This window comes from Perca flavescens, chromosome 8 (assembly GCF_004354835.1).
Source record: "Perca flavescens isolate YP-PL-M2 chromosome 8, PFLA_1.0, whole genome shotgun sequence".
Taxonomy (NCBI): domain Eukaryota; kingdom Metazoa; phylum Chordata; class Actinopteri; order Perciformes; family Percidae; genus Perca; species Perca flavescens.
Genome location: NC_041338.1, coordinates 28,001,985 through 28,029,787, shown reverse-complemented (window position 1 = coordinate 28,029,787; position 27,803 = coordinate 28,001,985). Strand labels below are relative to the sequence as shown.

The following is a 27,803-nucleotide window of genomic DNA, read 5'->3' as shown; positions in this document are numbered from 1 at the left end:
CATGTCTTCCCCCTCTCTCTCCCCTTTCTCACCTGTCCTGTCCGTTAAAGGCAGAAAAGCCCCAAAAAATAATCTTAAAAAAATAAAAATAAAAAGAGGAAGCCAGCCACCCAACAGCAGTAGTTTGGCAAGTGGTAGGCTACTGCCAGGCCAAAGCCACTATTCAGCATAGGCTATTCTATTATACACTAAAATAATTTTAGTCTATTCTATTTTATTATGTATAAGTTATTGTGTTCTATTATGTTCCATTACATTATATTCATGTTGATTTATTTGTATAGCTCTGAAAATGTTTCCAATTTAAATGTAATCCTGGACTATCTGCCCATATGGTGACAAACACGAACAACTGCTTGCTTCTGTTAAAATAAAAAGATAATTAGGGTGTTGCCAAAATGACAATTTACAGGTTTTTGGTAAATTTTAAGGCTAGCTAACCATCTCAAAGCCACATTTACCTTCAGTTAAATGAACGGATAAGTACTATAGTTATAGTAGTTTTAAAAACTTGTGATGAGTATGCGTGTTGCTGCAGTGGTGGCAGCGACAGCAGACTGCCGACGACTGGCCTGGGTTCCCCTGAATGAGCGAGGAACAAACGAAGGCTCATCTCTCGCGAGGAACGACGCCGTTATCGGAATCTCTACAAACAACACGAGAATTCATCATTCACACGGTAATATAACCCAATCTTACACGGTACATGTGCTGCGTGCCAGCAGTGGGGAGAAGAAGATGATTTAAAAATCATATTTATTGTACTTTCTTTAAACAATCACGATTGCTGCATTACATTTTGGCGGCCTTTGGGCCTAACTAGCATGCTAACACCATGCTAGCGTAGACACCGACTCATTTACGCTGCTTCGTCTTTAACGTTAGCACGCAAGCTTGCAAATCGGATTTTGTAGCTGTGCTAATTTAGCTTACATTGGTTAGTATCTAAACAAGCTAGCTAGTTAGCTTACGATAATCCCAAATATAATGTTTTGCAATTTGAATTGCAGTAACGTTAGTAATAACGTTGGCTAGGATACATACAATGCAATTGTATTAAGGTTACATCGTTTTGTTTTATTTTAACGTTACCCATAACTTAGCTAGCTAGCTACTTCACGTCGTCAACAACAGACCCCCGCCCAGTTAACCTAGCTAGCTAGCTAATGCTAGCCCTTGCGTTAATGTAGCAATCTAAACGTAGTCAACTTAATCGGGCTGGCAAGACTTTGCCAGTGTGCCCGATATGTAGCTAATGTTAGCTGGCTTTCTTTTGCCTGCAGCTGTAATGTTCGCTATCTCGATCCCCTCAAACTACCAGCACTAACGGAATTCAAACTAATATCAGTTAACGTTAATAATGCTGGCCGGTTTTGCAGTTTTAAGTCAGTTCTCATTCACAATGACATGCCTTTCAATATTATTGCAATGTATTTGGCCATTAATGTGAAGAGGAATTGACCCAGGAGGTGGGCATATCATGTCTCTGGATAACTATCCTCTCTCTCCGACTTGTGTCTGGATCTGGTTCTCTCCTTTCTGAGGAGATACGCCTCTGTGCAAATATACAATGAATACAATCCTGTTTGAGTCAGAGTTTAGCTAAGTGATTGATAGTTAAAAATGCATCCAAAGAACTTAAACTTAAAGAAAAAACGTGGGTGTACATTTTTGCACTTAAACTCGAATGCTTTTATGTCATAAGAGGCAAATGTACTCAGATGTAAGCTCAGATACATCTCAAAATCATAGTAATTACAAAATAATTTAACTTTGTTTGATGGAGTGATGCACAGAACTTAAAAATTACTAATTTATTACTTACTATGTTAGTACACAAAATAGCAATTGTATGATCTTAACTAAGTAATAAAAATGAACAAACATGTTAAGCAGGCAAATAAAATAATGCAACCAATGAATAGCAGTGAACATGACTAAAACATAACACAGCAAAGAGGCTTGACAATATTTGGCATTAGCCTACATATTGCATGCAAACTTTATATCGACTTGACAGACAGATGGTCAGCATAGGAAAGGAGATGGTCAGTATAAGGAAATAATTGTTAAATATGTTTTTAAAAGTCGTAATAATATGAGAGTGATAGTGACTATTCAACTTTTTGTGAAAGACCTTCAAAGCTTGTTTGTATGCAACCACTTGTACATGCCATTAAAGACTTTTTTGAATAATATAGTTATATCTTGTATTTGTTACTAGTTACTGATTTTAATATGAAATAACATCTTATTCCTGCAACTTAAGAAACACTTTCTTAAACCTCTGTGAATTGTACAAACAAGTGAAATGCAGTTTATGGAGTTTGAGATTACTTCAGATGACAAACTAGTCAAATTTTCCATTCTGCAGAGGCAGCAACAGACACAGCAGAAATATATTCTGCCTTATAGTAGCATGTCGGTAGAGAAATATTTTGCTGTCTTGTAAGTTTTCATATTATCTTATTTCAGTTGTGAACAATGTCTGAACAAGAGTTGGATGAAATTGTGCAAATAACAGTGGAGGACTTTAACCAGGATGACCAAACAGGTAAAATCCTTGTGAAACAATATGAAAACTTGAATCTATTCTAGTGTATATTGAATTGCTGGATATTTACATTCTCTGTCCCCTTGACCAGATATTGTTAGGTTCCATATTAGGCAAGTGCAACACTATCAAACATGGACATTTAATTAGTAACAATTTTACTAATTAATAAATATATTATTAATAATATAAATTGTAAAAAGTGCCCATATTATGCTCATTTCAGGTTCATAATTGTATTTTGAGGTTGTACCAGAATAGGTTTACATGGTTTAATAAAAAAAAAAAAAAACACCATATTTTTGTTGTACCGCACATTGCTGCAGATCCTCTTTTCACCCTGTGTGTTCAGGTCTCTGTTTTAGTTACAGAGTGAGGCATCACACTTCTGTTCCATCTTTGTTGGTAGTCGCACATGCGCAGTAGCTAGGTAAGGATCACATCAGATAGCTCTTTGTTTCTACAACTTCAGTAGTACAAGGCAGGATTAGCCGGGAGACTTCTTCTAAACGAGGGCGCACTTCCAACTTTGCGTGGAATACCTGCAGAACAGGGACATGGAAGTAGTTCTTTTGTAGATTATGGTAAACTAGCAGATTGTAGCAGTGTTTTGCCATTGAGAACGAGCTAGCATCTAGCATGCTACAGTCAGCCACCTCGTCTCGGCTACTGACGTAGAAAGCCCTGCAGATTTTGACCAGCTCACCCGGAGTCTGAAGGCAGAAGACATTCAGAAACCCGTATCTCACTCAAAACAGAATGGATGTTTTTTTTCCCCCAAGTTTGTATGCGTGTGGAAGCACCAGAGACACAAAATAACACCCCAAAGATTTTTTTTCATAATATGGGCACTTTAATGTCAGCTTACTTTAGGGTAAGTGTGTGCTGTACGACTTCATTATTTAAAACTTGAACAATAAACGCTGTAAATGGGTTTGGCACTTGGTGTGATCAGATACTCAATACCCCTGGGTTTGATTGGTGCAGGAGTACAGCTTCAATCTGGGCACCCCGTTTTGAAATCTGACTTAGAAGGCTGATGTGTAGTTTTAAGGGTGTCTCTACATGTATATTTGATTCATGCCAGACATGCTGGACAATCATGAAGACGATGAAGAAAGGCCTCAGAAGAAAAAGATGAAATTAAGCAACAGCCAGGAGAATAACAACCAAGACATATCCTTTATTAAGGTACCAGCTCTGAATAATGGGCGCTGTCCAAAGCTCATATGGTTTTATACTTTCAAAATATGAGGATAGGATTTGTTAGTTAAATTACACACACCACGTTTTACAATTTGTTTTTTCAGAACCTGTTGGTCTCATTCACCGCGTCAATCAGCCAGCGACTGGAGGGAATTGAATCAAAGTTACGTTCCCTGGATGCTACATGCAAAGCCCTTGGATGCAAACTGGACAGCATGGTGCCATGTGCAAAGAGTCCTATCCAGGTTCCTATGGTTGCGGGGTCTCCTCAGGGCGCCACTCAAACTTGGAACAAAGTGCGATGGTAAGATAAAAGTATTTGCACACTAGTGCATGTTTGACCAATTAGACATTGTCTTCATTCAGTTTTGGAGTGCAATTGTCCTTTCAGTCATTTTACAAAGCTCTATTGTGATTACAGGAGCCAGCAGAACCACAGTACCTAAACTTATTTTAGACTGCAAAGTAGAGATGCACCGATTACAATTTTCTAGGGCAAAATACGATTTTTCATTGAGTTTGACCAGCCGATACCGATTTTAGCTGATTCCGATTAAATTTTTTTCTAACCATTTTACAGCACACACAAACATTTATTTTCTATGTTTTCTTTTATAGAACATTTTACATTTTGCATAGAACATAACATTTTTTTGAATAGATAATCGATCGCTATAAAATAGAACTATATAAATTACTCCTGGTGTGGGAAATTCACACACATCTAAAGTGCAATGTTATGGAAGAATCATTTCCTTCTTTTCACATCCAATATCCAACTAAAAAAATTTGATATATTTAGAAAAATTAAACTTGTATGTATGAAAACAGGGAAAACGGGTAATGGCAATAAAATAATATATAAATAACAAATAAAAATAAATATAGCCTTGCAGTTTAAAGATTTATTTATTTATTTATTTATATACACACACGGGCCTGTTTGAAACAGTAACGTTATCTGAAAACAAGTTTGTTATATGTGTCATTGTGAATAAATATGAACACTACCGTTGCTGTCAACAGGCTTATCTGCTAACGTTAGCTACCGACGGTTATATCGGAACAATCCAGCAATTAGACGGTACCCTAGAGTGCCGTTACCTGAAACGGATCATTTAACGTCACTGCTCATTTTACACACAGTTTAGCAAGAAAACTAAACGCTGAGGGAAGATTACTACGTTTTGAGCGGTATGCATCCCCACTAACCTGGAAAGCGTTTTAAACAGTAACGTTTTAATACAGCGGCCAGCGGGGCGTCAGAGGCAGAGGGACCACAGCGTTCGCTAACGTTAGCTTTTTGTCTCATCTGGGGTCTGATAAACAGTAAATTCATCAAAGTCCGTGTGCCCAACGCTATTTTCCGATAAACTGTAGCTGTCGGTCACCACCCGGTCAATCGGTGCATCTCTACTGCAAATCCTGCATACATGTGCCAGTTAACCACTGTGTTTTGAACTTCTCCTTCAGTGTTGTTCCACAAACAAATGTGATAGTGAGCAGTGAACTCCCGAAGGGCACTAGCCAAGAAGACTCCCCTCTGGAGAATCTGCTCAGCAAGTGAGTGGCTCAAATTCACACTATATGCCTAGTGGAGACAGAGGTCATAATTGTGCAAATCCTTCCCAACACAGCGCCTCATGAACAATGGTGGGGTCGTTATTGGAAAACAATAATCAATTGTACCTTGCCCCAGTTTTCAGTCCAGACAATTGAATCTGTATTCCTCACACATGGTGGCCGCTGCCATGATCTGTCTGTGTGTTAGACCTACTGATTACACATTTGTGTTTCTTTTCAGCACGATGACCAGGAAGCGTCAGAACACAATCCTGGTAAAGGTGCCGGCCCCTGAGGAGAGTCAGGAAGAACAAGACAGCGGCTCCGAGGCCAGCGACACTGTTTCTAATGGTGGCCATTCCAGCAACGCGCAAAATGGCCAAAATGTCACACTCATCACACTCAATTCAGAAGGTATGACTTCACACATTGTTCTTGTTCCCTTGTAGTCCGTGGACTACAAGGTCGTATTTTTAAGGACTGCCTCACTGATTTTAAATTGTGTTCTTTCATATACACCATTACACTTGTCAGTATTCTCTGCATTTACTTGCAAGCCAATCATTGGGGCAAATCTTGAATAGTACAATCATTGGTTGAGCAACAGCTTTACCTTTGGGCCACATTTCTCCAGTAAGGCAAAGGAAATCTAAGCCTTACACCTGTAACCTTCCTTTAGTCTTTCAAATGATAAATGGCTGTATATACAGTATATAGGCCTAGTGCTTTTATCCAAAGTGCCAAATTTGCCTTTCATTCACCCATTTACACACGATAGCAGGTGCTGGTCTGGACACTGGTCTGATTTAGGAGCCACAGCTGCTGCAAATAATTGCTTTTGATTGTTTTGTTAAGATTGTACTTCTTTAACATGGCTAACGTGACGCTTTCAGATGGTTTCCATATTAAAGGAAAAGAAAACTGCTCATGCGTCATATTCATGTCCCTGTGGTTCTGTCTCAACCTGTATTGATAAATGCTCTGATTGGTCTTATATGTTTTCAGTGGCTTTGCTTAGCGTTTTTTGCTGTGCCAGACAGAATTGTTCAATTATAAATGCGCAAAACCTAAATAAAGTCCACATTGTTGTTACTGTGTTGCTATTTGCTGCGATTGTTGGTTTGGCTATTTTCGGTGGACTTGGAACGTTCTTGATTATCTTCAAACCAAACTATTATTCATTTATTTGCTGCTGTGGGTTACCATGATAAAAACTCGTTAGTCAGCATTAGCTGGATGGTACCATGTGGTGTTCAGAACAGGGTGTCTCATGCTTTGTTTTTGTGTTTGTTTGTGTGGTGAATTTAACAGCTAACATATGCTGAGAGCAAACAGCCGGACCACATATTCAGCTTTTTAATATCATCAATAACATAAGTTTTGCCTTCACCTACTTCTCATTCACTGCCACATGGGTGTGCTATTGTATTACATGAAGTATCTCAGTGGCTATCTGCCAGTGTGGTATTTGTCAACCTGTGAAGGAAAACTAGGTAGAGTTACATACTGCCCCAAATCTCAGTATTTTTAACATGTTTGATGAAAGAGAGCCATGTAACTGGGTTTGAATTGTTCTCCTGTTTACTGTAGATGATTACCCAGAGGGCACCTGGTTGGGAGATGAGAACAACCCAGAGATGCGAGTTCGTTGCCCAGTGTCTCCAGCTGACATGCTCCATATCACCACAAACTGCCGCACCGCAGAGAAAATGGCTCTGACGCTGTTGGACTACCTGTTCCATCGGGAGGTCCAGGCCATGTCAAACCTCTCTGGCCAGGGCAAACATGGCAAGAAGCAGCTGGACCCGCTCATGATCTATGGCATTCGCTGTGAGTCCTCCTGCCATCAATTTCCTGCCACATGCTTCACTTTGTCATGACAAAGTGGAGGTAGACCTGGTGGTAAACATTATTCCATGACAGGCCAGTTTACAAAAGAAGAGCATCTTTATAGTTACCATTATCTGATTGGCAAAATGACCCACTAGTAACTGTCAAAGCGGTATCCAGCAACCACTCTTTATCTCATGATTATTACATGATTTCTGCATAGTTTATTTATACTAATAAATCTCACTCGGTGGGGTTTAAATCCTTGCGCCCTTACAGCAATAAATGAACTCTGTGGGACCTTCCCACATTTCATCTTCGTTCCATTACAAAGCGGCACCGATTTGAACACAGAAATAGACTGCAGTCTGTATTCCCAAGGCGGGTTACAACAACACGTATTCATCAGTGCACACACGCATTAATGTGCAACACATTTTATAACATACCAGACTGTAAATGACAAGCACATGTCTGGTAGAAAAATCCTAACGGAGTCACCCTCAATTCAGTGAACTCTTTGATTCCTGATGAAGCAGAGTCAGGGCTATGATGGTAGACAGACAGATATTTATGAAGGTCCTGTGGCTATGTACTATATTGATTTCATATTGGTGTGTAAAAAGGGGCCCTGTTAGCTTTAGCCTTTCATTTAGGGTGCAGACTGTGCCCCCTGCAGGAGGTTTTAGTAAATATCCCCCATGGCATGCATGAGTGCTTGTATACTTAGTTACCTGTATTTCCTATCAGCAGTATGGGTGGGTGTAATTACTGTACATGCAGATTTGGCCTGACATAGAGGTATGCATAGGCTGGAGCCGGGTCAGGTGACTTTTGGGTGACTCATTCTGCCTGCTTTGGAAAAAAAGGAAAAAGGAATGCAGGAGAAAGAGCCTTGCCTGTCTGTACAGGACCCATCAGGTGTGAAAGGGCTGCCATACAATGCTATCCCACTGTCCACAGATGCCCCTCAGCTCCCCCTCTGTCTCATTTTCTACCTTTAATCCGTTAATTTGGTAGAAATGAGCTGTCAGGCGGCCCACCCCCTTTAAACAGTCTATAACAGTGAGGTTGGCAGCCACTAAATACAGCTACATCCAGTTTCCCCTGCTCATATCTCTACTGAGGAAGGGATGAGGGACAGTCACAGGCCTGCGTTAACACTGCTTCTCGAAGGGTAAGTGTGCAAAAGTAAACAGAATCAGGAAAATTGTTTCCTTTGGTTTTCATAAACGTGATTGAAGATGAAGTAGCCCTGTTACAAACACCTCCCGACCTATTATATAGGCCTAGCCCATCAGCTTATTTATGGCAAGCATATATTCTATTGCAGTCTTAGGCAGTGTCCTCATTCATTGTATCCAACAGTTGTGTACTTATATTAAAAGCTTATGTAAGACATCTCATCTACAGTTATGATGACAATATCAATGTATATTAATTAGGTGATGGCAGGGACATCAAAGCAGACTATTTAGTTTCCTGCACTATTGAAACTGAAAGGAAAAGGCAAATTAATGGAGGGAGCATTTCCAGGGCAAAAGGACACAGAAAAGAAAATAGCTTGGGCTGGGACAGATCAATTTTGAGACATGATACAACCAAGCCAACAATATTTTGGATGACCTTTGAACTCTCCGTGTCCCCACAGGCCACTTGTTTCACAAATTTGGCATCACTGAGTCAGACTGGTATCGCATCAAGCAAAGCATCGACTCAAAGTGTCGCACCGCCTGGAGACGCAAGCAGCGTGGCCAGAGTCTGGCTGTCAAGAGCTTCTCCAAACGCACACCTCGGAGTACATCGGGAGGTAAAGAATAGATTATTATCAGCGGGCTGTAAAGCATGTATTTGTATAACTTTCTGTGCATCATTATGATGGCACATGCTATATAGGATGGTGTGTGTGTGTGTCTGTCTGTGTGTGTGTGTGTGTGTGTGTGTGTGTGTTTATATGTAGACACATTAAAGAAGTCAATATCTCAAGAAAATACATAATAGCATCTTCATATTCATATTCACACCTTAAAGGAACACACCGACTTATTGGGAATTTAGCTTATTCACCGTAACCCCCAGAGTTAGACAAGTCTATACATACCCTTCTCATCTGCGTGCGTGCTGTAACGCTGTCTGACGGCTCCAGCGGCATCAGGCCAGCACAGAACCAGCAGGTGAATGGTTCCAGCAATCCTACTGCTCCGAATAAGTGACAAAATAACGCCAACATGTTCCTATTTACATGTTGTGATTTATAGAGTCATAGCGTGTACAAAAAACAACGTAACATGAGACACAGCCGTCTTCTAACTGTAAACAAACTGGGAACTATATTCTCAGGCGGAAGAATATAGTACTTGGGCGGAGTGATATGCTCGCAACAAGCCTGTCTGAGAATATAGTTCCTGGTTTGTTCACGGTTAGAAGATGGCTGTGTCTCATGTTACGTTGTTTTTTGTACACACTGTGACTCTACAAATCACAACATGTAAATAGGAACAGGTTGGCGTTATTTTGTCACTTTTGTCACAATTCGGAGCAGTAGGCTAGTTGGAACCAGTTACCTGCAGGATCTGTGCTGGGCTAAGCTAATGCTGGAACCGTCAGACAGCGTTACAGCACGCACGGAGATGAGAAGGGTATGTGTCGACTTGTCTTACTCTGGGGGTTACGGTGAATAAGCTAAATTCCCAATAAGTCGGCGTGTTCCTTTTAGTACCCCTAAACAGTAAGGGCTGAAGTTAATTATTTGTCAACTTTTCTATATTAATATGCATACTAAGGACAACTGATTGTCTTTAAACTACTGAATCTGCTTTAAGATTCAGACATTGTAAAAATACCACCTATATTTTATGTGACAGCCAGGTGGAACGACAGAGTGACACAATGAAAGAGAGACACAGCAACAGTGTCAGAGAGACAACGAAAAAGAGGATTGAATCCATAAAGAAAATCATGTATATTTCTCTAATCTAAGAGCCCTCCCTTGTTCTACGGTACTTACCAGAACATTTACATTTGGTTATTTACTTTGTACCATTCTTTCTGTTTCCAAACATATCATATACAACTTAACAGAGAACAAACCACATACTAATATGTCAAAGAAGCATGTATACGACTGGAGAGAATTTTAACAAGTTAAGCATTGGATCACATTCAGAAATCCTATTTAAGTCAACATTAACATATCCAGTTACTCTAAAACCTTCTGACACTTTTCTTGTTGAAATGCTTTCGGAGTGAGCACATTACCATTTATCTCTATTGTTTGAGAAAATGAATCCCTACCTGGCTCCAAGTCTTTATCAGCTGATAACGTTGCTATGTTTTTGCGGCTGTTTCCTAATCCAACAAGGTGCACAGTTGTGAGAATCAACTACACACCCCAAAAAAGAGACATCTGCTGCTGTTTCTTTTGGTTACGGCCCAGTGACGCCATCGCTGGTTTTGTATTGCTTTCAGTGGAGCGGCATATTACGTTAGTTAGTTCGTAGTTATGGAACTCATTAACTTAAAGGGAACATTTGCCACCTTTTTTAATGTGGATGTCCAAATCAAAAATTCCGCAGTGCGTGCAATATTGACTGAGAAAGCAAAGTCTCCTGCTTGCAGAGATGTGGCAGCCTTGCCTACATGTACCAGGATGCATTGCGAGTGAGCAGTGAGTTGCTAAGCTCTCTTAGCTTTTTAGAAAACAAAATAAACTCACAATATTCGTACACCTAAACAAAAAAATACAACCATATACACCTAAATTCAACATCTAAATTCCTACACCTAAATTCAAGTTAGTCCCTTTCACCAAGCGGCAGCTCAGGTTCTGGAGGCTCCCTGCCACTGGCTGAATACGGCTTAATAGCCGAGTAAGCCTGTAAAATGTGCACTGTAAAAACTCCTCGTCCATATCATCCTCTGCATATTTTCGGTAATGGAAATGTAGCTAGTTTGCAATACAAGAGAAGAGAACAAGGAAGTTTGTGCACTCTGTAGTTATTTCTCTAAAGCAGATAAATAGAAATAAGGTTGAAAATCTGCAATTTTTTCCTTTTTTTAAATTGAAAGAAATAAAAAGATTTCCGATTTTTTTCAACTTTGATCTGTGAATTTGAACTGGTTTTCTTGGAGGAGGATTGCAGTTAAATCGGCCTCTTTATCATCTTGATAGTGAAAGCTGAAAAGAAGGACATACGGCGGAATTTCTGGCGGCAACGGAGCAATCCTAGAAGTGGAAGGTCGTGGATATAGACTAGTTTTGGCATGACGAGGGAACTACCACGTTACATAATTACATGCGCCATTTTCTCATTCATTGGCTGTTTTGCACCAAAAGACAAAGGATTCAAAGTTCCCTTTTTCTCTCAATGCCTGTTTTATTACTTTGTATGCATGTATGCAGGAAAATGACAGTCACACACAATAAACTCATACAGGTCTTATTTCATCAGCCATATGAAAGCTATTTTAAGACCTGAACCCAAATTCAGATACAGTGTGTATTGCTGCAGATGGTTGTAATCTGCACACAATGCCTGCTGTCCTTCTCTCCCTGTGAGCCATCACCTCTCACCTCTGACCAGGGAAAAGTAAGACTGCAGGGGAAACCCAAATATCCTGTGAGCACACACTAGGGGTGGATTGTCAGGCCCTTCCTTTTCAGGCCACACACCCCAGAGTGTACAACACAAATACTAGTTCAGATTGTGCATGCACAAACATGCAAAGACACACACCAAACGATATTTCCTTCCCTAATCAGATTACATGTTAATGGATCGGGTAGAGGGAATTCTTCTGCTTTTAAAACCATTATTTATCAGTAAACCAGCAATGAGAGCTCAAACCAAAGCTGTAGTTTTCACAAGCCACCTGGCTCTTGCTTCCTCATCTGGCAAACAAAAGCCCCGAGGATTATTTACATAGTACAGCACATAGCAGTAACAACGAAAGATGGGAGACAGCCTTACTTTTCAAAGCAGCATAACACAAAACAGAAATTTTGAAGTGTATGTGATATGTACGGAATTTCTTTATATCATTTAAAGACACTTTTTTTTTTTTTTTTTCTTCATGCTCAAAAAAGTAATTGTAGTAGTAGACTGCATTTCTCAGCACTGTTGCCCAGAGATGGGGACTCGAGTCTGAGGCTTGGACTCGAGTTGCACTTAAGTCGCACAAACAGCTGACTTCAGACTTGACTTGACTCAACAACCAGTTTTCATGCAATTATTGCGTTTTAAATCTGAATTCATTCATGCATTTCTATTTTCTTTTATTGGCGCGTATACGTTGGGGAAACGTATGACTCACATATCAAAACATGCACTGACGATAGCGACACCAAGTCCCTCCCGGAGTTGTGCCTTTTGTCATTAGTTTTGCTTTCAATAACTTGGTAAACGGTGGCAGTAAGCGAACAGCTACATGCAAAGGTGTGTGGCACCAAGATAAATCATGCCGGATCAACAACGTCGGACTTCATCAGGCATCTCAAAACGTGTCGGGGGGGCAAACTCATGTGATGCGTAATTGATCCCGTGGATGATTTGTAGGCTATTAAGTGTACAAGGTGTACCCGGTCCACCAAACACTGGGCCGTCTTGACTGTCTTAATTCTGCACATATTTCTGTTAGTGTAGTCCTATTTCCGATTTCGTTATTTCATCCATGCGTGGCGCAGCGGATCCGTGCGCACCGTCACCTGCCGTGGAGACGCTGGCCTCACTAACCTCTCCTCCTCTGAGTCGGATCGCCCTCGCACTGGACTCAGTTTCACTGAGCCTACTAACACTTAGAAAATAAATGGCATTACATCAGTAAGTTCAAACTGCTTATTGTGCGTAATTTGGACTAACACTGAGTTATAACACTAAAGTTATCCTACAACTGAATTTGATACTGTACTGTCTGGATGGTAGCTACAGGACATGCTTTGAATTCATAAGATTTAACATGATGAGATGGCCAGAGACTTGAGACTTGACTTTGACCTGCCCCTGAAATACTTGAGACTTGACTTGGACTTCCAAAAAATGACTTGTGAACATCTCTGCTGTTAAATACTGTAAAGTCTGTTACAAGATAGGCCCTTAAATCCTTTTAGTCCTCACTTCTCCCAAATGGTCTTTTTATTGCTGCACATTTTGACATCCTACTAGAGAAGGTGTGAGTTTGTTTATTTTGTGGCATTTGATGCAGACTCTGCTGTAGAGCTGGGCAATATATCGATATTATATCTATATTGTGATATGAAAGTAGATATCATCTTAGATCCATATCGCCCAGCCCTACTCTGCTGTCACTGAGTGCTCTCTGCCTTTGATTGCTGACATGGTGTCTTAATGTCTTGTGGTTAGAGCTGCAATGGTTAATGTGACGAGTCCATGCAGGGGTTTCAGACTGCTGGTGTGATAGCGGGTGTTTAGACTGAGGCCTGGAGTTTGTGTTTGGCTGTTAGACCATGAGTGTGTTTGGATGGCTAGCTAGAGAGTCCTCATTGTGTTTTTAGGCGGTTGATAAAGTATAAACACTGCATCATCAGGCAGATGGCCTGGACATTAGCCAGGTTTTTTTTTTTTTATACAAGAGGTTGCTAAGGCCTCTGCTAATGTGTGTGTGTTGGTTTGTGTGTCTGTGTCTTAGAGACCTCATCCTTTTTTCTTATGTGCGCTTGAATCATTTGCACTGTATTCCTGACTTACTTCCACTGTACACTAAGGCATACACAGATATTTAGAAATTATGGTCGGGCTCGGTCACATCAGCACGATAAGGCATTTGTTGTAAAGTGGTGCTGCGGCTCCTTTAAGAGAGGTGTCTGTGTGTGTGTGATAAGTGGGCAGAAGAGAGATAGAGAAAGAGGAAGCAGACGTCTTGTATGCAACTGGAGCAGAGTTGGGTGCAATAAATTTAAGTTTTGTACACAGTGTGTGCGGAGTCCGAAATAAACCCCAGACTGAAAGCCAAGTTCATTCATTTGCTCACCGGAAACTGGATTTTAACCAGGTATTGACGGTATTCATGTTATAACGTCGGCCCTGGAGGTAACGAATCTCCCCTGGTTTTCTGATCACTGTCAGAAAAGAAGCAAGCAGGAAAGGTTTTGAACATTTTAAATTTATAACACCTTATTAACGTGCGCTTGTTGCCCCGTGTGCGCTGATGTGCGTACATGTGTCAGTATGAAGACAAAAATTAGATTTTAACTGTCAGACGCGGGCCGGACTTGGACAGAAAAATTTGGCCCGATCCGGACTCTACTGTACACACCAATGACCATACGTTTTGTCCTCCTAACCAGAGGGAGGCGTGGGAGAAGAAACGGGCCACATTGAGACTGCCACCCAGCAGACCTTGCACTACACACTGGCCAATCAACAAGTCCAGTTCCACCGTATTGGCGAGGATGGACAAGTTCAGGTGGTGAGTGTCAGGATTTTCATCCATCAATCTTTCTCTGAATTAAGCAAACTTTTATTTATTTATTGATTGATTGATTGATTGGCAAACACACAACAAAGTGCTCTCTTACAGTATGAGTCTTTATCCTCCTTCCTCCCAATATTTATCAGATGTGTATCTTACAATTAGCTCCTTTTATTCTGATATTTATTTTCTCTCACTGCTGTCATATGAGGGCCCCATAGAGAAGGCTTTGTAGTGCAGGGGGACAGCTCTTTCCACCCACCACAGTGACACATACAGCAGTATAGTATAGTGCAGCTCATGTCAACGAAGGCGTTGTCCATGCTCAGGGATTGGATGACCTTACAGCTGCTGTGGCCAAAGGTCACAGTCAGGCCCGCTACAGCGTTATGGGTGGGCTGACAAGGAGGAAGTGACCGGACCTCTCATATCTTGTCTTCATTGTGCCCTGAAATCACCCCAAATACCTAATTTTAACAAATGAGGAGCCGGTCAGTCGATTAAACTCTATTGCCTGTTGGAGATCTTAAAGATAGCAGCAGAGTTTTGAAGTTACACTGTCTGTGGAATTGATCAAATTGATAACGTGCCCTGTATTAGGTCAGGGTTTATCATTAAGGTTACAGGCAATACTTGGCCCGTTCTTGTTTACAGATACTGTACACACAAGCTGTGAGACAATGTTTGTCATGAGGGGTTTCTTCATTAGGAAATTAAATGAAAGTTCCTTTTCTAAGAGCTACAAGTGCATGTGTGTGGGTTACAAAGTCAGTCTTACCAACGAAAAACGTGATTAAACTACATGATATACACCCACTCTGTGTAATGACAGTACTACAAAGCTAGCTCATAATTTACAGTGTTGGGTATATCTGCCGTTAATAGGTTGCTACGTGATGCGTGGTTTTGGAGGTACTGATAAGTGACTCACCTGAGAAAGGAAGGAACAGGCATCAAAGATGGAGGGCGGACAGGCACGAAGAGAAGTTGGGGAGAAGGTGGAAGGCTGAGAGAGAATGATTTTCAGGAGCTCAGTGTGCAGTTTTTACCCTCCCGGGCACTGCAGAGTATAAAGGGTGCAGCTGATCTTAAATTGTATGAGTGCTGCTAATACGGCAGAGGAAATGAAGTATACTTACTGGCTTTGATTCAGTGCCGCAAACAATGTCTGATAATAACAAACAAAATGTGTAGCTGGATTACACGCACCACACAAGGGCTGCTATTTAATTATTTTTAACCACATTCTGTACATTGCAGCTAAAATAAAGCTTAAAGGATAGATTCACAATGTTTCAAGTTTCTCTTAAAACAATGGTCTTATGCCCATATGAACATTGAAACAGGTTTTGCTTGCTGTGGTCATTGCTCCACTTCATACTGGCATTAAGAGATCCTTTCCTGTCCCACCCTTTCTCTGAGTTTAATGTAAGTGTGAGCCACTTGATTTTTTAACTTGAGACTACTGAAGCTTCATATAATACATTTTTGCACAAAGCAAGGACTGGATTTTGATCCACATCCCTAATATTAGACACACCTTAGAAATGGATTTCTTAATGGCCAGTATAAAGAGGAGGAATGATTAAAACAAGCAAAACCTGTTTCAATGTCAACATGGGTGTCTGACTATTTATATACATTTCTGAAGCTATCCTTTCATCACAATTTAAAATGGCAGAGAATTATATGTAAATTTGATTTCTTGGTCATATTTGTGTAATTTTTCCTGCTTCAGCTGTCTCTCATCCTTCATCTGTATCTCTCAGATTCCACAGGGTCAGCTGCACATTGCCCAGGTGCCACAAGGAGAGGAGGTGCAGATCACACAGGACAGTGAGGCAAGTGTGTGTGTGTGTGTGTGTGTGTGTGTGAGAATGAGAATGAGAATGAGAAAAGGGAAACAATTAGCCACTTCTTTTCTTAAGTCATTTTTCCTTGTGTATTACATTTCTTAGCAAATATTAGTCTCCAGTATAATAGTGCATGTAAGGGTTTCAGGGAACTCATGCTTGAGAAAGAAGTGGTTTACTGGGAAGAAAAATACTTTTGTCTACTTTAGTGTGGGAATGTCAGTATGTTGTGTTGGAAGTCTGGTTTGTAATTTGGTCGACTTCGGGCAAGCTGATGACTTGCATTATTTGCCTGGCTATTTGAAATACTCAATTATATCTGTGTGAGCATGTTGAGTCAGCAAATGCACCCCGGGTTGCCCTCTGCAATTTCTACATGACTTTACAGACACAGAGACTAGAGATTCAGCGTTGACCGGAATTGGCCGGTTTTCCCATGCTCGGCCATGACCGGCGACCGGCATCCATCATCCATGCATCCATTTCATGCCGGTCAATGCTACAATTAACTAACAACATAAGTTATACGAGTTACAGTTCTCAAGGACGCAGGCACACATGGACGTGACAGCACAGTCTCTTTTTCTCAACTTTTCCGCTGTGTGTCGCGCGTAACCGCTCGCGATGTGAAGTGCGTGTCCGCGCTATTCTCGCACATGAAGGGAACCTCGTGAATTAACCTGCAACATGTCAGCTCTTTGGAAATTCTTCAGCGTGTGTGCAGAAGATAACAAGTTTGCAATATGTAACACCTGCAAGGAAAAAGTAGGGCGTGGAGAGACAACACCAAAAAACTAAATTTGTTTTTGTTGGATATTGTGAAAAGAAGGAAATGGTTCTAACGTTGCACTTTAGATGTGTGTGAATTTCCCACACCAGGAGTAATTTATATAGTTCTATTTTATAGTGATCCATTATCTGTTAAAAATGTTTCTATGTTCTGTGCAAAATGTTCTATTAAAGAAAAGATAGAAAATAAATATTTGCGTGTGCTGTAAAGTGGTTAGAAAAAAACGGAATCGGCTAAAATCTGTATCGGCTGGCCTAACTCAATGAAAATTGGAAATCGGCCTAGAAAGTTGTAATCTGTGCATCTCTAACATAGACATTTGTTTTTATTTAGCTTATAAACGGTGGAATTGATACATTTGCCTTAACTGAATCATTCATTAAGCTTTTTTTGTTGAGAACAGTAATAAACAAATTCCGAACAAAGGGATGCTTGAAGATATATCATTTTGCATGATGACATTACAATTGTGCAAAAATAAATAGCTAAGTTTCCTATACATTATTTTGGTCAATAACAAGAACTGCTGTCCAAGGCATTACTCCACAGAGCTACAGTTTCCTTTTGATGAGGCTCTCTTGCAAAGTGCTTCTTCAGAAAATTAGGATTGATCCCCTTTCAGCTCCTATTTAAATGTTTAGCCACCCCCATTATATCCCAATGATTGATGACATTTGTGCTTGCACAGCTCACATTTTGGAGACTATTAGCTAGTCTACTACTAAAGAAATGAAGGGCCATTTAATAGAGCAAAGTATTGTTTTTCATCTGTCAAATAGGTTTGGTAAGAGTCACTAAACATTTGTGTCTTTTGAACCCTGTATGTTTCTGATTGCCCATACAAATAGCCATCCCAATGAAGCATAATGCACCCCACTTATACCTGAAAACATTTAAGTCATTATTACATTTTAGCAAAAGCAGATGTTCTGTAATGTTTATATATCCGCCTGCTTTTGCATGGGGTTGTAAATTTAGGTGCAAAAGCAGGTGGATATATAAACATTGCAGAACATCTTTACAAAAGTTACCACTGATGCAATATGTGGTGTATAATCTGCAGTTTGGTCAGGATGGACAGGTAAGAACACGTTCACAATAAACTAAATTGAAGTTAGTTTACAAATGAATGATGGGGCCATTGGAATGAAATTTTCACCAGATGTCAGTAACAACCAAAGTAATCCACACATACAAAGTAGGGTTGGGCGATGTCCCCTAAATTGGCAGTTGACGATGGTTACAGTAAAACATCGTGATGGACGATGATATCGTCGTCGGGGCCGGGGGGGGAGGGGGGGGGGGAGAGTAGCGGTAGCTTTACATACAGTACAGGCCAAAAGTTTGGACACAGCTTCTCATTCAATGTGTTTCTTTATTTTCATGACTATTTACATTGTAGATTCTCACTGAAAGCGTCAAAACTATGAATGAACACATATGGAATTATGTACTAAACAAAAAAGTGTGAAATAACTGAAAACATGTCTTATATTTTAGATTCTTCAAAGTAGCCACCCTTTGCTTTTTTTGATAACTCTGCAAACCCTTGGTGTTCTCTCAATGAGCTTCATGAGGTAGTCACCTGAAATGGTTTTCACTTCACAGGTGTGCTTTGTCAGGGTTAATTAGTGGATTTTGTCCCTTATTAATAAAAAAGCAAGGAGTGGCTACTTGGAAAAATCTAATATATAAGATATGTTTTCAGTTATTTCACACTTTTTTGTTAAGTACATAATTCCATATGTTTTCATTCATTCGTTTTGATGCCTTCAGTGAGAATCTACAATGCAAATAGTCATGAAAATAAAAAGGAAACTCATTGAATGAGAAGGTTTGTCCAAACTTTTGGCCTGTACTGTAAATATTTTTTTTTCTACTACTATGGGCCAACAGTTAACATAGAAACGATTAGACATACATTTAAATGCCCTCTGTAAATGGTGCCCTGCTTGTAGGTTTTACAACTTGACCTACTTTCACTAGTATTATGAGCTACAGTACGGTGCAGTAAAGTCAATCAGATGTCCGCGATCTGCGTAACGACAGTACAGTGGGACGTTTGCCTTCAACAGAGCGACAGTAATAACCTAATGAGGGGAGGGGAGAGACATCACGATGGTGTTGATATCGTGATGTCGGCCAGCCATCACGATGGACGATGATATCGATAACCCTAATACAAAGAAATCAAAACATGTATGTCCATGACAAAAGTTATGTGTAATAAAGTGGAATGATAATGGGAATGCACAACATCTAGACAAGCCAATGACATACTGGGAGAATGTAATCTGGTCAGATGAGACCAAAATTGAACTCTTTGGCTGTCATAGCATAAACCATGTTTGGAGGAGAAATGGCACTGCACATCAACCTAAAAACATCATACCAACAGTGAAGTTTGGAGGTGGGAGCATGATGGTGTGGGGCTGTTTTTCAGCATCTGGCACTGGCAGGCTTCATATAATTGAAGGAAGGATGAATGGAGAAATGTACCGTGACATTCTTGATAAGAATCTGCTGTCATCCACCAGGATGCTGAAGATGAAACGAGGGTGGACATTTCAGCAAGACAATGATCCCAAACATATAGCTAAGGAAACTCTCAGTTGGTTTCAGAGAAAGAAAATCAAGCTGTTAGAATGGTCCGGTCAATCAGCCGCCTTGAATCCAATTAAAAACCTCTGGAAAGAACTGCAGATCAGAGTCCATAGAAGATGCCCCCAGAACCTTCAAGATTTGAAGACAGTTTGTGCGGAAGAATGGGCAAACTAGTGTGTGACTAGTTTCTTCATACAGGAGACGTCTTGAAGCTGTCAAAGGCTTTTCTACTAAGTATTAAATAAATTGCAGCAAGTGTGTTCAATACTTTTTCCCTGTGTCATTTCACTTCATTACACACAACTTAATTTATGGACTTATTTGTTTTGATATCTTTGTATTTGTGGACAACTTGGGTTGTTACTGACATCTGGTGAAAATGTCATGCCTATAGCCCCATCAGAAATATCTTTATTGAGAAAACTGTTGACGCGTTCAATACTTATTTCCCCTGTTGTAAATTTGGTTTGGACATAATGCCGAGATGACACATGTCCCTCACCAGAGAGGCACTCTGCTTGCACACACAGCATTGGCCTGCCAGTTGAAATCAAACTCCAAACCACAACTGCTGAAGAGGAATTTCCACATCGTATCATTGTTAGTAATTTTTTGAGGATGTGGAAGAGAGATTTATTTCAAGTCGACAGTCTATGTACACACATACACATCTAATCACATACTGTGTATGATACGTGCCACCCGTGCATGACAGCTTGACATTTATGCAAAAGCAATCGACACCTTGACCAAGTGTTTTTCTTATTTCCCGTTGAGTTTTGCCGAAGGAAACTCAGAGGAAGAAATGCACGATTGAGTGAGAGAGGCAGAGTTAAGTGGAGGCAGAAAAGCTCCAAAGCCTTTCCTGCTCTTTGTGGCTGCGCCCAGATTTTGTTCCCCCTTCTCCTTCCTATTTCATGACATTGTTTGTTTTTTGGAGTTCAAAGCTTAGCAACAAAATCCCACTTCTCCCAACTACCACTCATAGAATATGTTTTCATTGAGAACGGGCCCCTTTGATCAAAGACATTGGTTTTAGCGTGCTTAAAAAAAGGAAATGAGCTGTTTGAGAGATTACACTCCTCTCCGACAGCATTTGATATATATACATAAAATACAATTAGCAAGATAAAACAACTGAAAGTTGGGGTTGGCTAAATATGGCTTGTATGATGTCCTCTCTTATGTGGTCTTGTAAACATCACTGTGGGTGTTCAGAGACTTTACGGTGGTCATTGCATCTCGATGAGACTGCGTTGGGCTTGTGCATTTGTGAGCGGGTTCTGTTTTTGTTTACAAGAGAAATGACATATCGGTGACGTAAACTTAGCACAAAAAGTAAGGAAATTCGTGTTTGGTAGATTATTTCTCTGTGGTAACGATGCTTTTTGGCAATAAATCTTACACCGTTGGAAAGTATGTTTAGTTCCCTTTCAAATGGTGGCCCATTTGTAAGGAACATGCATTTGTGGGATGAGTAGCAGCGCTGAGTATGTGGGTTGCGCCCATGAAAAATTTGCCAAATCTTCTCTGCCAATGCCAAACAGCTTATTCTGCCATTGACTCGTTTGGTGGATTGGATGATTGAAGTTTGAAGAAACAAGATATATTGGCAATTTAACATCTTATTCATTTCACAAACAGGAGCCTCAGCAGCGTGTGGAAGAACCATACACAGCCACAACAGCCTGGCACCTCCTCCTCATGCTGGTCACCAGCCTGGTCACACACTGCTGTGGGATGGCATCCCATTCTTCAACCAGCATTTGTCGCTAGTCAGCCAACATGGTTGTGTTGGTCACTCTGGCACGAACAGCACGCCCAAGCTGATCCCACAAGTGTTCAATGGGGTTGAGGTCAGGACTGCTGGCAGGCCATTCCATCCTCTCCCACATTCTGGAGGTAGTCTCTGATAAACCCCACCCTGTGGGGGCGAGCGTTGTCATCTTGGAGGATAGAGTTCGGTCCCAGACTGTGGAGATATGGGATTGCCACTTGTTGCAGAATCTCATCTCCATATCTCTCTGCATTGAGATTGCCTCCAATGATGACAAGCCTTGTTTTTCCAGTGAGGGAGATGCCGGCCCACAACATCACACTGCCTCCGCCAAAAGGTGTTACTCTATCGGTGCAGCAATCAGCATAGCGTTTGCCGCACCTTCTCCACACGTTGACGCTATGATCCAACTGCCGTAGGCACAATCATTTAATCCACCAAACACCAAAGGAGTCATTGGCAGAATAAGCTGTTTGATTTAGATTTGGATTTTGATTTAGGCAAAATGTTTCATGGCCGCAACCCACATACTCAGCGCTGCTGCTCATCCCACAAATGCATGTTCCTTACAAATGGGCCACCATTTGAAGGGAACTAAACAGGCTTTCCAACGGTATAAGATGTATTGCCAAAAAGCATTGTTACCACAAATAAATAATCTACCAAACACAAATTTCCTTACTTTTTGTGCCAAGTTTATATACAAGGACATTGCCTCCACCTCTCATTCTTATGTCATTGTGTATGAAAAACTCCTCTGCCAAACCCTGAATGCTCAGAGTCCCGGAAAAAAACTCAACTCTGCTGTCGCTGTAATACATGCAGGTTAGGGCAAATAAATGGGCAAGGTGTATCATTTTTAAGGGGTTTGCTGGTTAAAATGGCTAAATAATTCTGTGTATATAATATGGCATCAGGCTTTTGACATGACATGACATGTCACTTTTCTATTTCAGGGAAATCTCCAGATCCACCAGGTGCAGTTTGGTCAGGATGGACAGGTAAGAACACATTCACAGTAAAATAAATAGAAGTTATAGTACACAGATGAATCCATGCTGTAGATTATACACCACATATTTGCATCAGTGCTTAATACCTTTGTGCATAAAGTACAAATTCTTCAAAAACTATGGCTGGATAACCGTAAAAGTGGATATGTGTGTTTATTTTGTTAGAGAAATGCTGGTGCACCAATCAGTCCGCTTTACACAGTAGTCTTCATCAGATCTTTCACAAGTGATTCGTATGTCTGATGGCTGTCTGCGCAGGCTCTTTGTAAATGACATTTTGCCGGTTCTGTCTATTTATGTTCCTTAAAGGCTCTGAACACCCACACAGGTGTTTTCAGTTAATCTGGCTCATTGAACCTCTTCCCAGACTGATTGATTGACATCTTCCCGAGTCTCTTGTTAGCTTTGTTGCACCCGTTACGCCAGGACAAATGACGCCTTTATCATTGTTATTGGTAGATGAAGATTTGTGACCTACTAAATTCCCATTAAAGCTCCAGCACTCCTTCAACCTGAGCAGAGGTCTAATCAGCCAGAATAACTGAAATCCCCTGTGTGGGTGTCCAGAGGCTTTAATTGAACACTAAATGCACAAAATCACTGAGTAGTCCAAATAGAAAATGCAACATATCTGACACAGAATGGCAGCCACGCATGAATGTTTCAGTTCCAGGATTTAAATTGTCTCACTAAACTGATGCTGTATATTTTCCTCTTTTAATGCATTACAATCTCGTGTGGTGTGGTGTGGTGGTTCTGAAAAAAAAACCATGTGCCTGACTTCTTTACTGGATCTGTTTGCGCAGTGATTGCACAACAAGTCTTAACCATGCCGTGTTTGTTTTTCCATGTGACTGCACCTGGCAGATGCTGAATGTTTGCGTTTTTTGCCATTCAGGATAGCGAACCACAGTGACTTCTGTGTACGGTGATGTCACATTTCATATCCTCTATTGCACTGTCGCTGTAAGTGTGGCGACCGTGATGTGTAGATGTGGACAAACTGTTCAAATACTTGTATTGCACTTATGTTATAGTAAGGCAGAACATATAACTTACTTTTAGTAAAATGTGGTATTTAATGGGATCCTGTGGAGTTTTCTTATAAATATAATAATAATGTAATTTTTCATCCTTTTTATCTTGGTTTTTGGTCGTATTGACCAGGCTTAGTAATACATTTTTTTGCCATTCAAAAGCATCACAATCTACCATACAGTTGGATATAATAATGATATACTAATTAGAAACATACGCCCACACAGCCTGAGCAACACAACCTCTCAGTGGCTGACGTGCTTATGTCTTCGTCCATTCCCCCAGCTCTGTCTGGGATGTTTTGGACCGAGGGGCCCATCCTGTTTCTCTGTTCTTTCCTCTGAGTCTGGATCAAAGCGGAGCTGGCCTGTGTATGACCAGTGCAGGCCACATATGAATGCCTGCAGTCCAACACATACTTTCACATTCATGATTTCATCACGTTTGTCTAGAATCAAGACTTTTAAGGAAGGAAGTTCTTTCCTACGCTGCCCATCTGGTGGTTGAACTGCTTTGTGTTATTTTGTTAGGACAGGTGTTTTATGTAACAGCCAGTAGAGGGTATTTTTTCCTTCTAAAATGTGAATGGAGGCTAAACAGAGAGTATTTACTGTTGGGGTCATTACGCAAAAACTACACATTATTATTTACTTTTTTTGAAGACAGTGAATTCCACATGGACTTCTAAATGAAAGAAGCTGCAGCATTCATGACATTACTTTTGCATTGTGCAGTAAAAAAATGTACTTGCATTAATTGGGTCATTAAATGTTTTAGGGCTAAGGCTGCGTTCCGACGAACCAGCCGTATTTCATCGTCTCACCGCTACCTTATGGTGTAGACACATATAGCCGACGGCCGACCGTTGACAGAAAACCCCGTCGATATGATCAGTCGTGTCCCCGAGGTCCAAAAAACTGCCACAGAACAGACCAAAAAGACGAGAGGAGACAAGATGTAATACATCTCTATAACAGCAGGCGGCGCTAATCTGTAATGTTGTCTTCATTTCAGCTCAACAAAGGTCAGTTTAAAAGATTTTCATCAGATTTTGAGAGACTGTAGTCACCTCATTCCGCTCGTCACATCCGGGTGAGTCCCGACGGCCCTGCCGCCGACCGAACATGTCAGGTCGGCCAAAATGAACGCCGACAGCCCCTCAGACGGACGACGGCACGGGACACACCGAACAGATTTGAGTCACTGACCTCGCCAGACTGTCCCACGGCCGATAATCGGTCTGATGTGTCCTGGCCCTTAAACAACATGCCTCCATCAACGCAGCCCTTTGAGTTTCATTACTTTTTACTTCCAAGGTTTGTAGTAAAAATAGTCCAAAATCACAAAAGTCTACAGCTTTAAATTCAGACTTTCTGAATTATATTCGCCACACTGTTGGCTCGTGTGCACTCTACTCATAATTCAGAAATTTCTGGCATGAACTGAAGGGGAATGAGACGAAGGAGATTCTTCCGTAGATATTATGCCAATGAAGAGACTTAAGAGGCTTAAGAGTGTAATGCAAGGAACAACCTATTTGTTCACTCAGTAAAGTAATGCCTTTTTGTTCAAATGCAGTAAGTAGTATTGTGATTGTGACTTTACTTTCTGAAGAATCACTGGACCTCCAACACTGCACTTGACATCTAAGACAATCATCACCCCTTCTTTTATGACTCAAGGTTTTTATTTAGTTTAAATTTTTACAGCAAACAGAGGCAAAATCAAAACATACAGCTGTCTTGTGTTGTAATCAAAACATCAGTGAGGCACTAAAATAAAACAGACAGAACCATAAAAAAAATATATAAATAAAAATAAAATAAATACAAAAATAAATACAATACAATAGACAGTCCACGACAAGAAAAATTAGACCAAGCACGACCTGTCAAGAAGATCTTCCAGAAGACCACCACAACACTGTTGCATACCCATTCATTGTCCAATGTGAGGTTGAAGTAGTCTTAACAAACAGACCCCTGCATTGCCTCCAAACCACTACCACCTTCAATTCCATGATAGCTCCCCAAGAGCAGACCACAATGATCCGTGTATACACATATCTTCTAGCTACCATGTAATGAATACAACCTTAGGAACATTCCCCATTTCTCATTATATTTATCAATTTTGTTTATTATACTATAGGATATTCTTTCAAAAGCCGCTACTTTGCCTAGCTCTGTCAGCCAGTCTTGAAACAACGGGCCTTCCGCATCTTTCATCATCACCCCTTCTTTGTAATATATTTAAAAAAAATGTGGTTACAAGCCACCCACTGTCTGGAACCATTTGCTTTGTGCTCCTCAGTTCTGGATTTGTCTGATTAAGATTTCAATCCTCAATGTCACTCATTGGTTCAAAGCACCACTGGCTATCCGTGTGCGCGTGCACATTTGTAATGTGTGGATGCATCTGTTTTATATGAGTTTTTGTTGTTTGTATCATTTTACTGCTGTGTGTGTGTGTGTGTTTATGAGTTTTTGTTTGTATTGTTTTACTGGCTGTTTAGCTGTGTGTGTGTGTGTGTGTGTGTGTGTGTGTGTGTGTGTGTGTGTGTGTGTGTGTGTGTGTGTGTGTGTGTGTGTTTTCAATTGATTGAGGTGGTCCACACATCCCCACGCTCCTTCTCTCTCACACACTCAAATGTCTGCTTGTGTCCTCAAATGACCTGCTACCAGCAGCATTCCTCTCTCTCTCTCTCTCTCTCTCTCTCTCTCTCTCTCTCTCTCTCTCTCTCTCTCTGTCTCTGATCTAGGAAGTTTTGGCCAGAGTTTGGCTTAGATTTACATTTCCAGCAATTATTCATATCAGTTCACAGAGTACATGAGCATTTTTTTTTTTTGCACATTTCCATCTCCTTTATCATGTTTAGCTTTTCTGTAGCATATAGTGTAGGCTTTTTAAAAATACAGTATGGGATATGTATAGTCATTAGTTTCTTGCAGATAGACACCAAAGGATGTGAGAACAAAAAGCTGCAGAAAAGACTCTATTCCCTTGGCAGTGTCTGGGAGCCTAGTCCAATAAAAAGCTCTTTTATTTTCCCTTTCTTTTTAGCTCATACTTTGATAGGGTCTGTAAAATGATAGGAGTGCAGGGCCAAAACAAACACACAATGACTTATTTTTAAAAATTCATGTTGCAGGTCGAGCTTTTCACACACATGCAGTGGTACACTACAGTGGCAGCAGTGGTGCATATTCACTTAGGTCAGCTCTTAAAACTGATGAACCCCAGAAAGCACATAAAGACCCTCAAGGGAAACGGGGCCCAAACAAGTGATAGCACTTATTCAAGGAGATACATCACTTTGACCAGATATGGTCACATATAAATGACAAATGATGTCTTTTATCATGATTGGTGTAGTGTATATTGGACCAGAATTTGTTAAGAACCTCAGACAAAGACAAAACAGATCAGACTTAATCCTGATGTGTGTTTTTGTACATGTCTAATGTGTGTGTTTACAGAGAGGCCTACATCAAATAGGCTATGTATTATGTCCCTGTTTTTGTAATCTGGCAAAATAGTGTGAAGGCTATTAGTGTAACCTAGCATGCACAATTCATCACACAAGCGCTCTTTTTTTTTTTTTTTCTTTCTCTGGGGCGGTTTTCCTCTCCTCCCTATCTCGCTCTCTTTTTTTTTTTTTTTTTTTTTTTATCTTCCGTGTACTTTTTAGCTGTGATTACACCTGTTTTTTTTAAAGGCCACCTGCTGCATCCAGTTACTCCAGGTCACATTAACTGTCAGCCCATACTCTCGAGTGGAACCTTGGCCGCATTATCCGTTGCGTAGATAAAGAAAGGTTGTCGCACTCTCTGGTTGTGATTTTTAAACCGCTCCACACAGATGTTTTTGCACTCTGGCTCCATCAGGGTCTCTTAATTTATGTGCATGTTTTCCATTGCTTATTTTGTGTCTCTCTGCTGTATTTGCCCCATTGAGAGTCATTATCACAATCCCCATTATGAGGTGTCCTGGCTCACTTTTTATTACTACTACATGCCAAATCCATCTTTTGGTTTGTTAGTAAACAAATAACACATACTGTGAGTTCTCCCCTCAAAGCTGTCATTATTTTGTCATCAGACTACGCAGACTATACCTATCAGGGCTAGGCATTGTCAATGATTTC

At 40.6% G+C, this 27,803-nt stretch overlaps 1 protein-coding gene across 1 annotated transcript in view; it reads left to right on the top strand.

Moving 5' to 3' along the window:
* The first annotated feature begins 403 nt into the window (after positions 1 to 403).
* Positions 404 to 27,803, top strand: part of banp (BTG3 associated nuclear protein) — a 50,078-nt gene continuing 22,678 nt past the window's right edge. Inside the window, exons 1-11 of the mRNA XM_028585612.1 lie at positions 404 to 679; positions 2,476 to 2,554; positions 3,642 to 3,745; positions 3,865 to 4,064; positions 5,234 to 5,323; positions 5,565 to 5,737; positions 6,914 to 7,153; positions 8,805 to 8,963; positions 14,457 to 14,578; positions 16,351 to 16,422; positions 22,562 to 22,606. Coding sequence (XP_028441413.1) covers positions 2,485 to 2,554; positions 3,642 to 3,745; positions 3,865 to 4,064; positions 5,234 to 5,323; positions 5,565 to 5,737; positions 6,914 to 7,153; positions 8,805 to 8,963; positions 14,457 to 14,578; positions 16,351 to 16,422; positions 22,562 to 22,606 — 1,275 coding nt within the window. The 5' untranslated portion in view covers positions 404 to 679; positions 2,476 to 2,484. The remainder of the gene's footprint in view (positions 680 to 2,475; positions 2,555 to 3,641; positions 3,746 to 3,864; positions 4,065 to 5,233; positions 5,324 to 5,564; positions 5,738 to 6,913; positions 7,154 to 8,804; positions 8,964 to 14,456; positions 14,579 to 16,350; positions 16,423 to 22,561; positions 22,607 to 27,803) is intronic.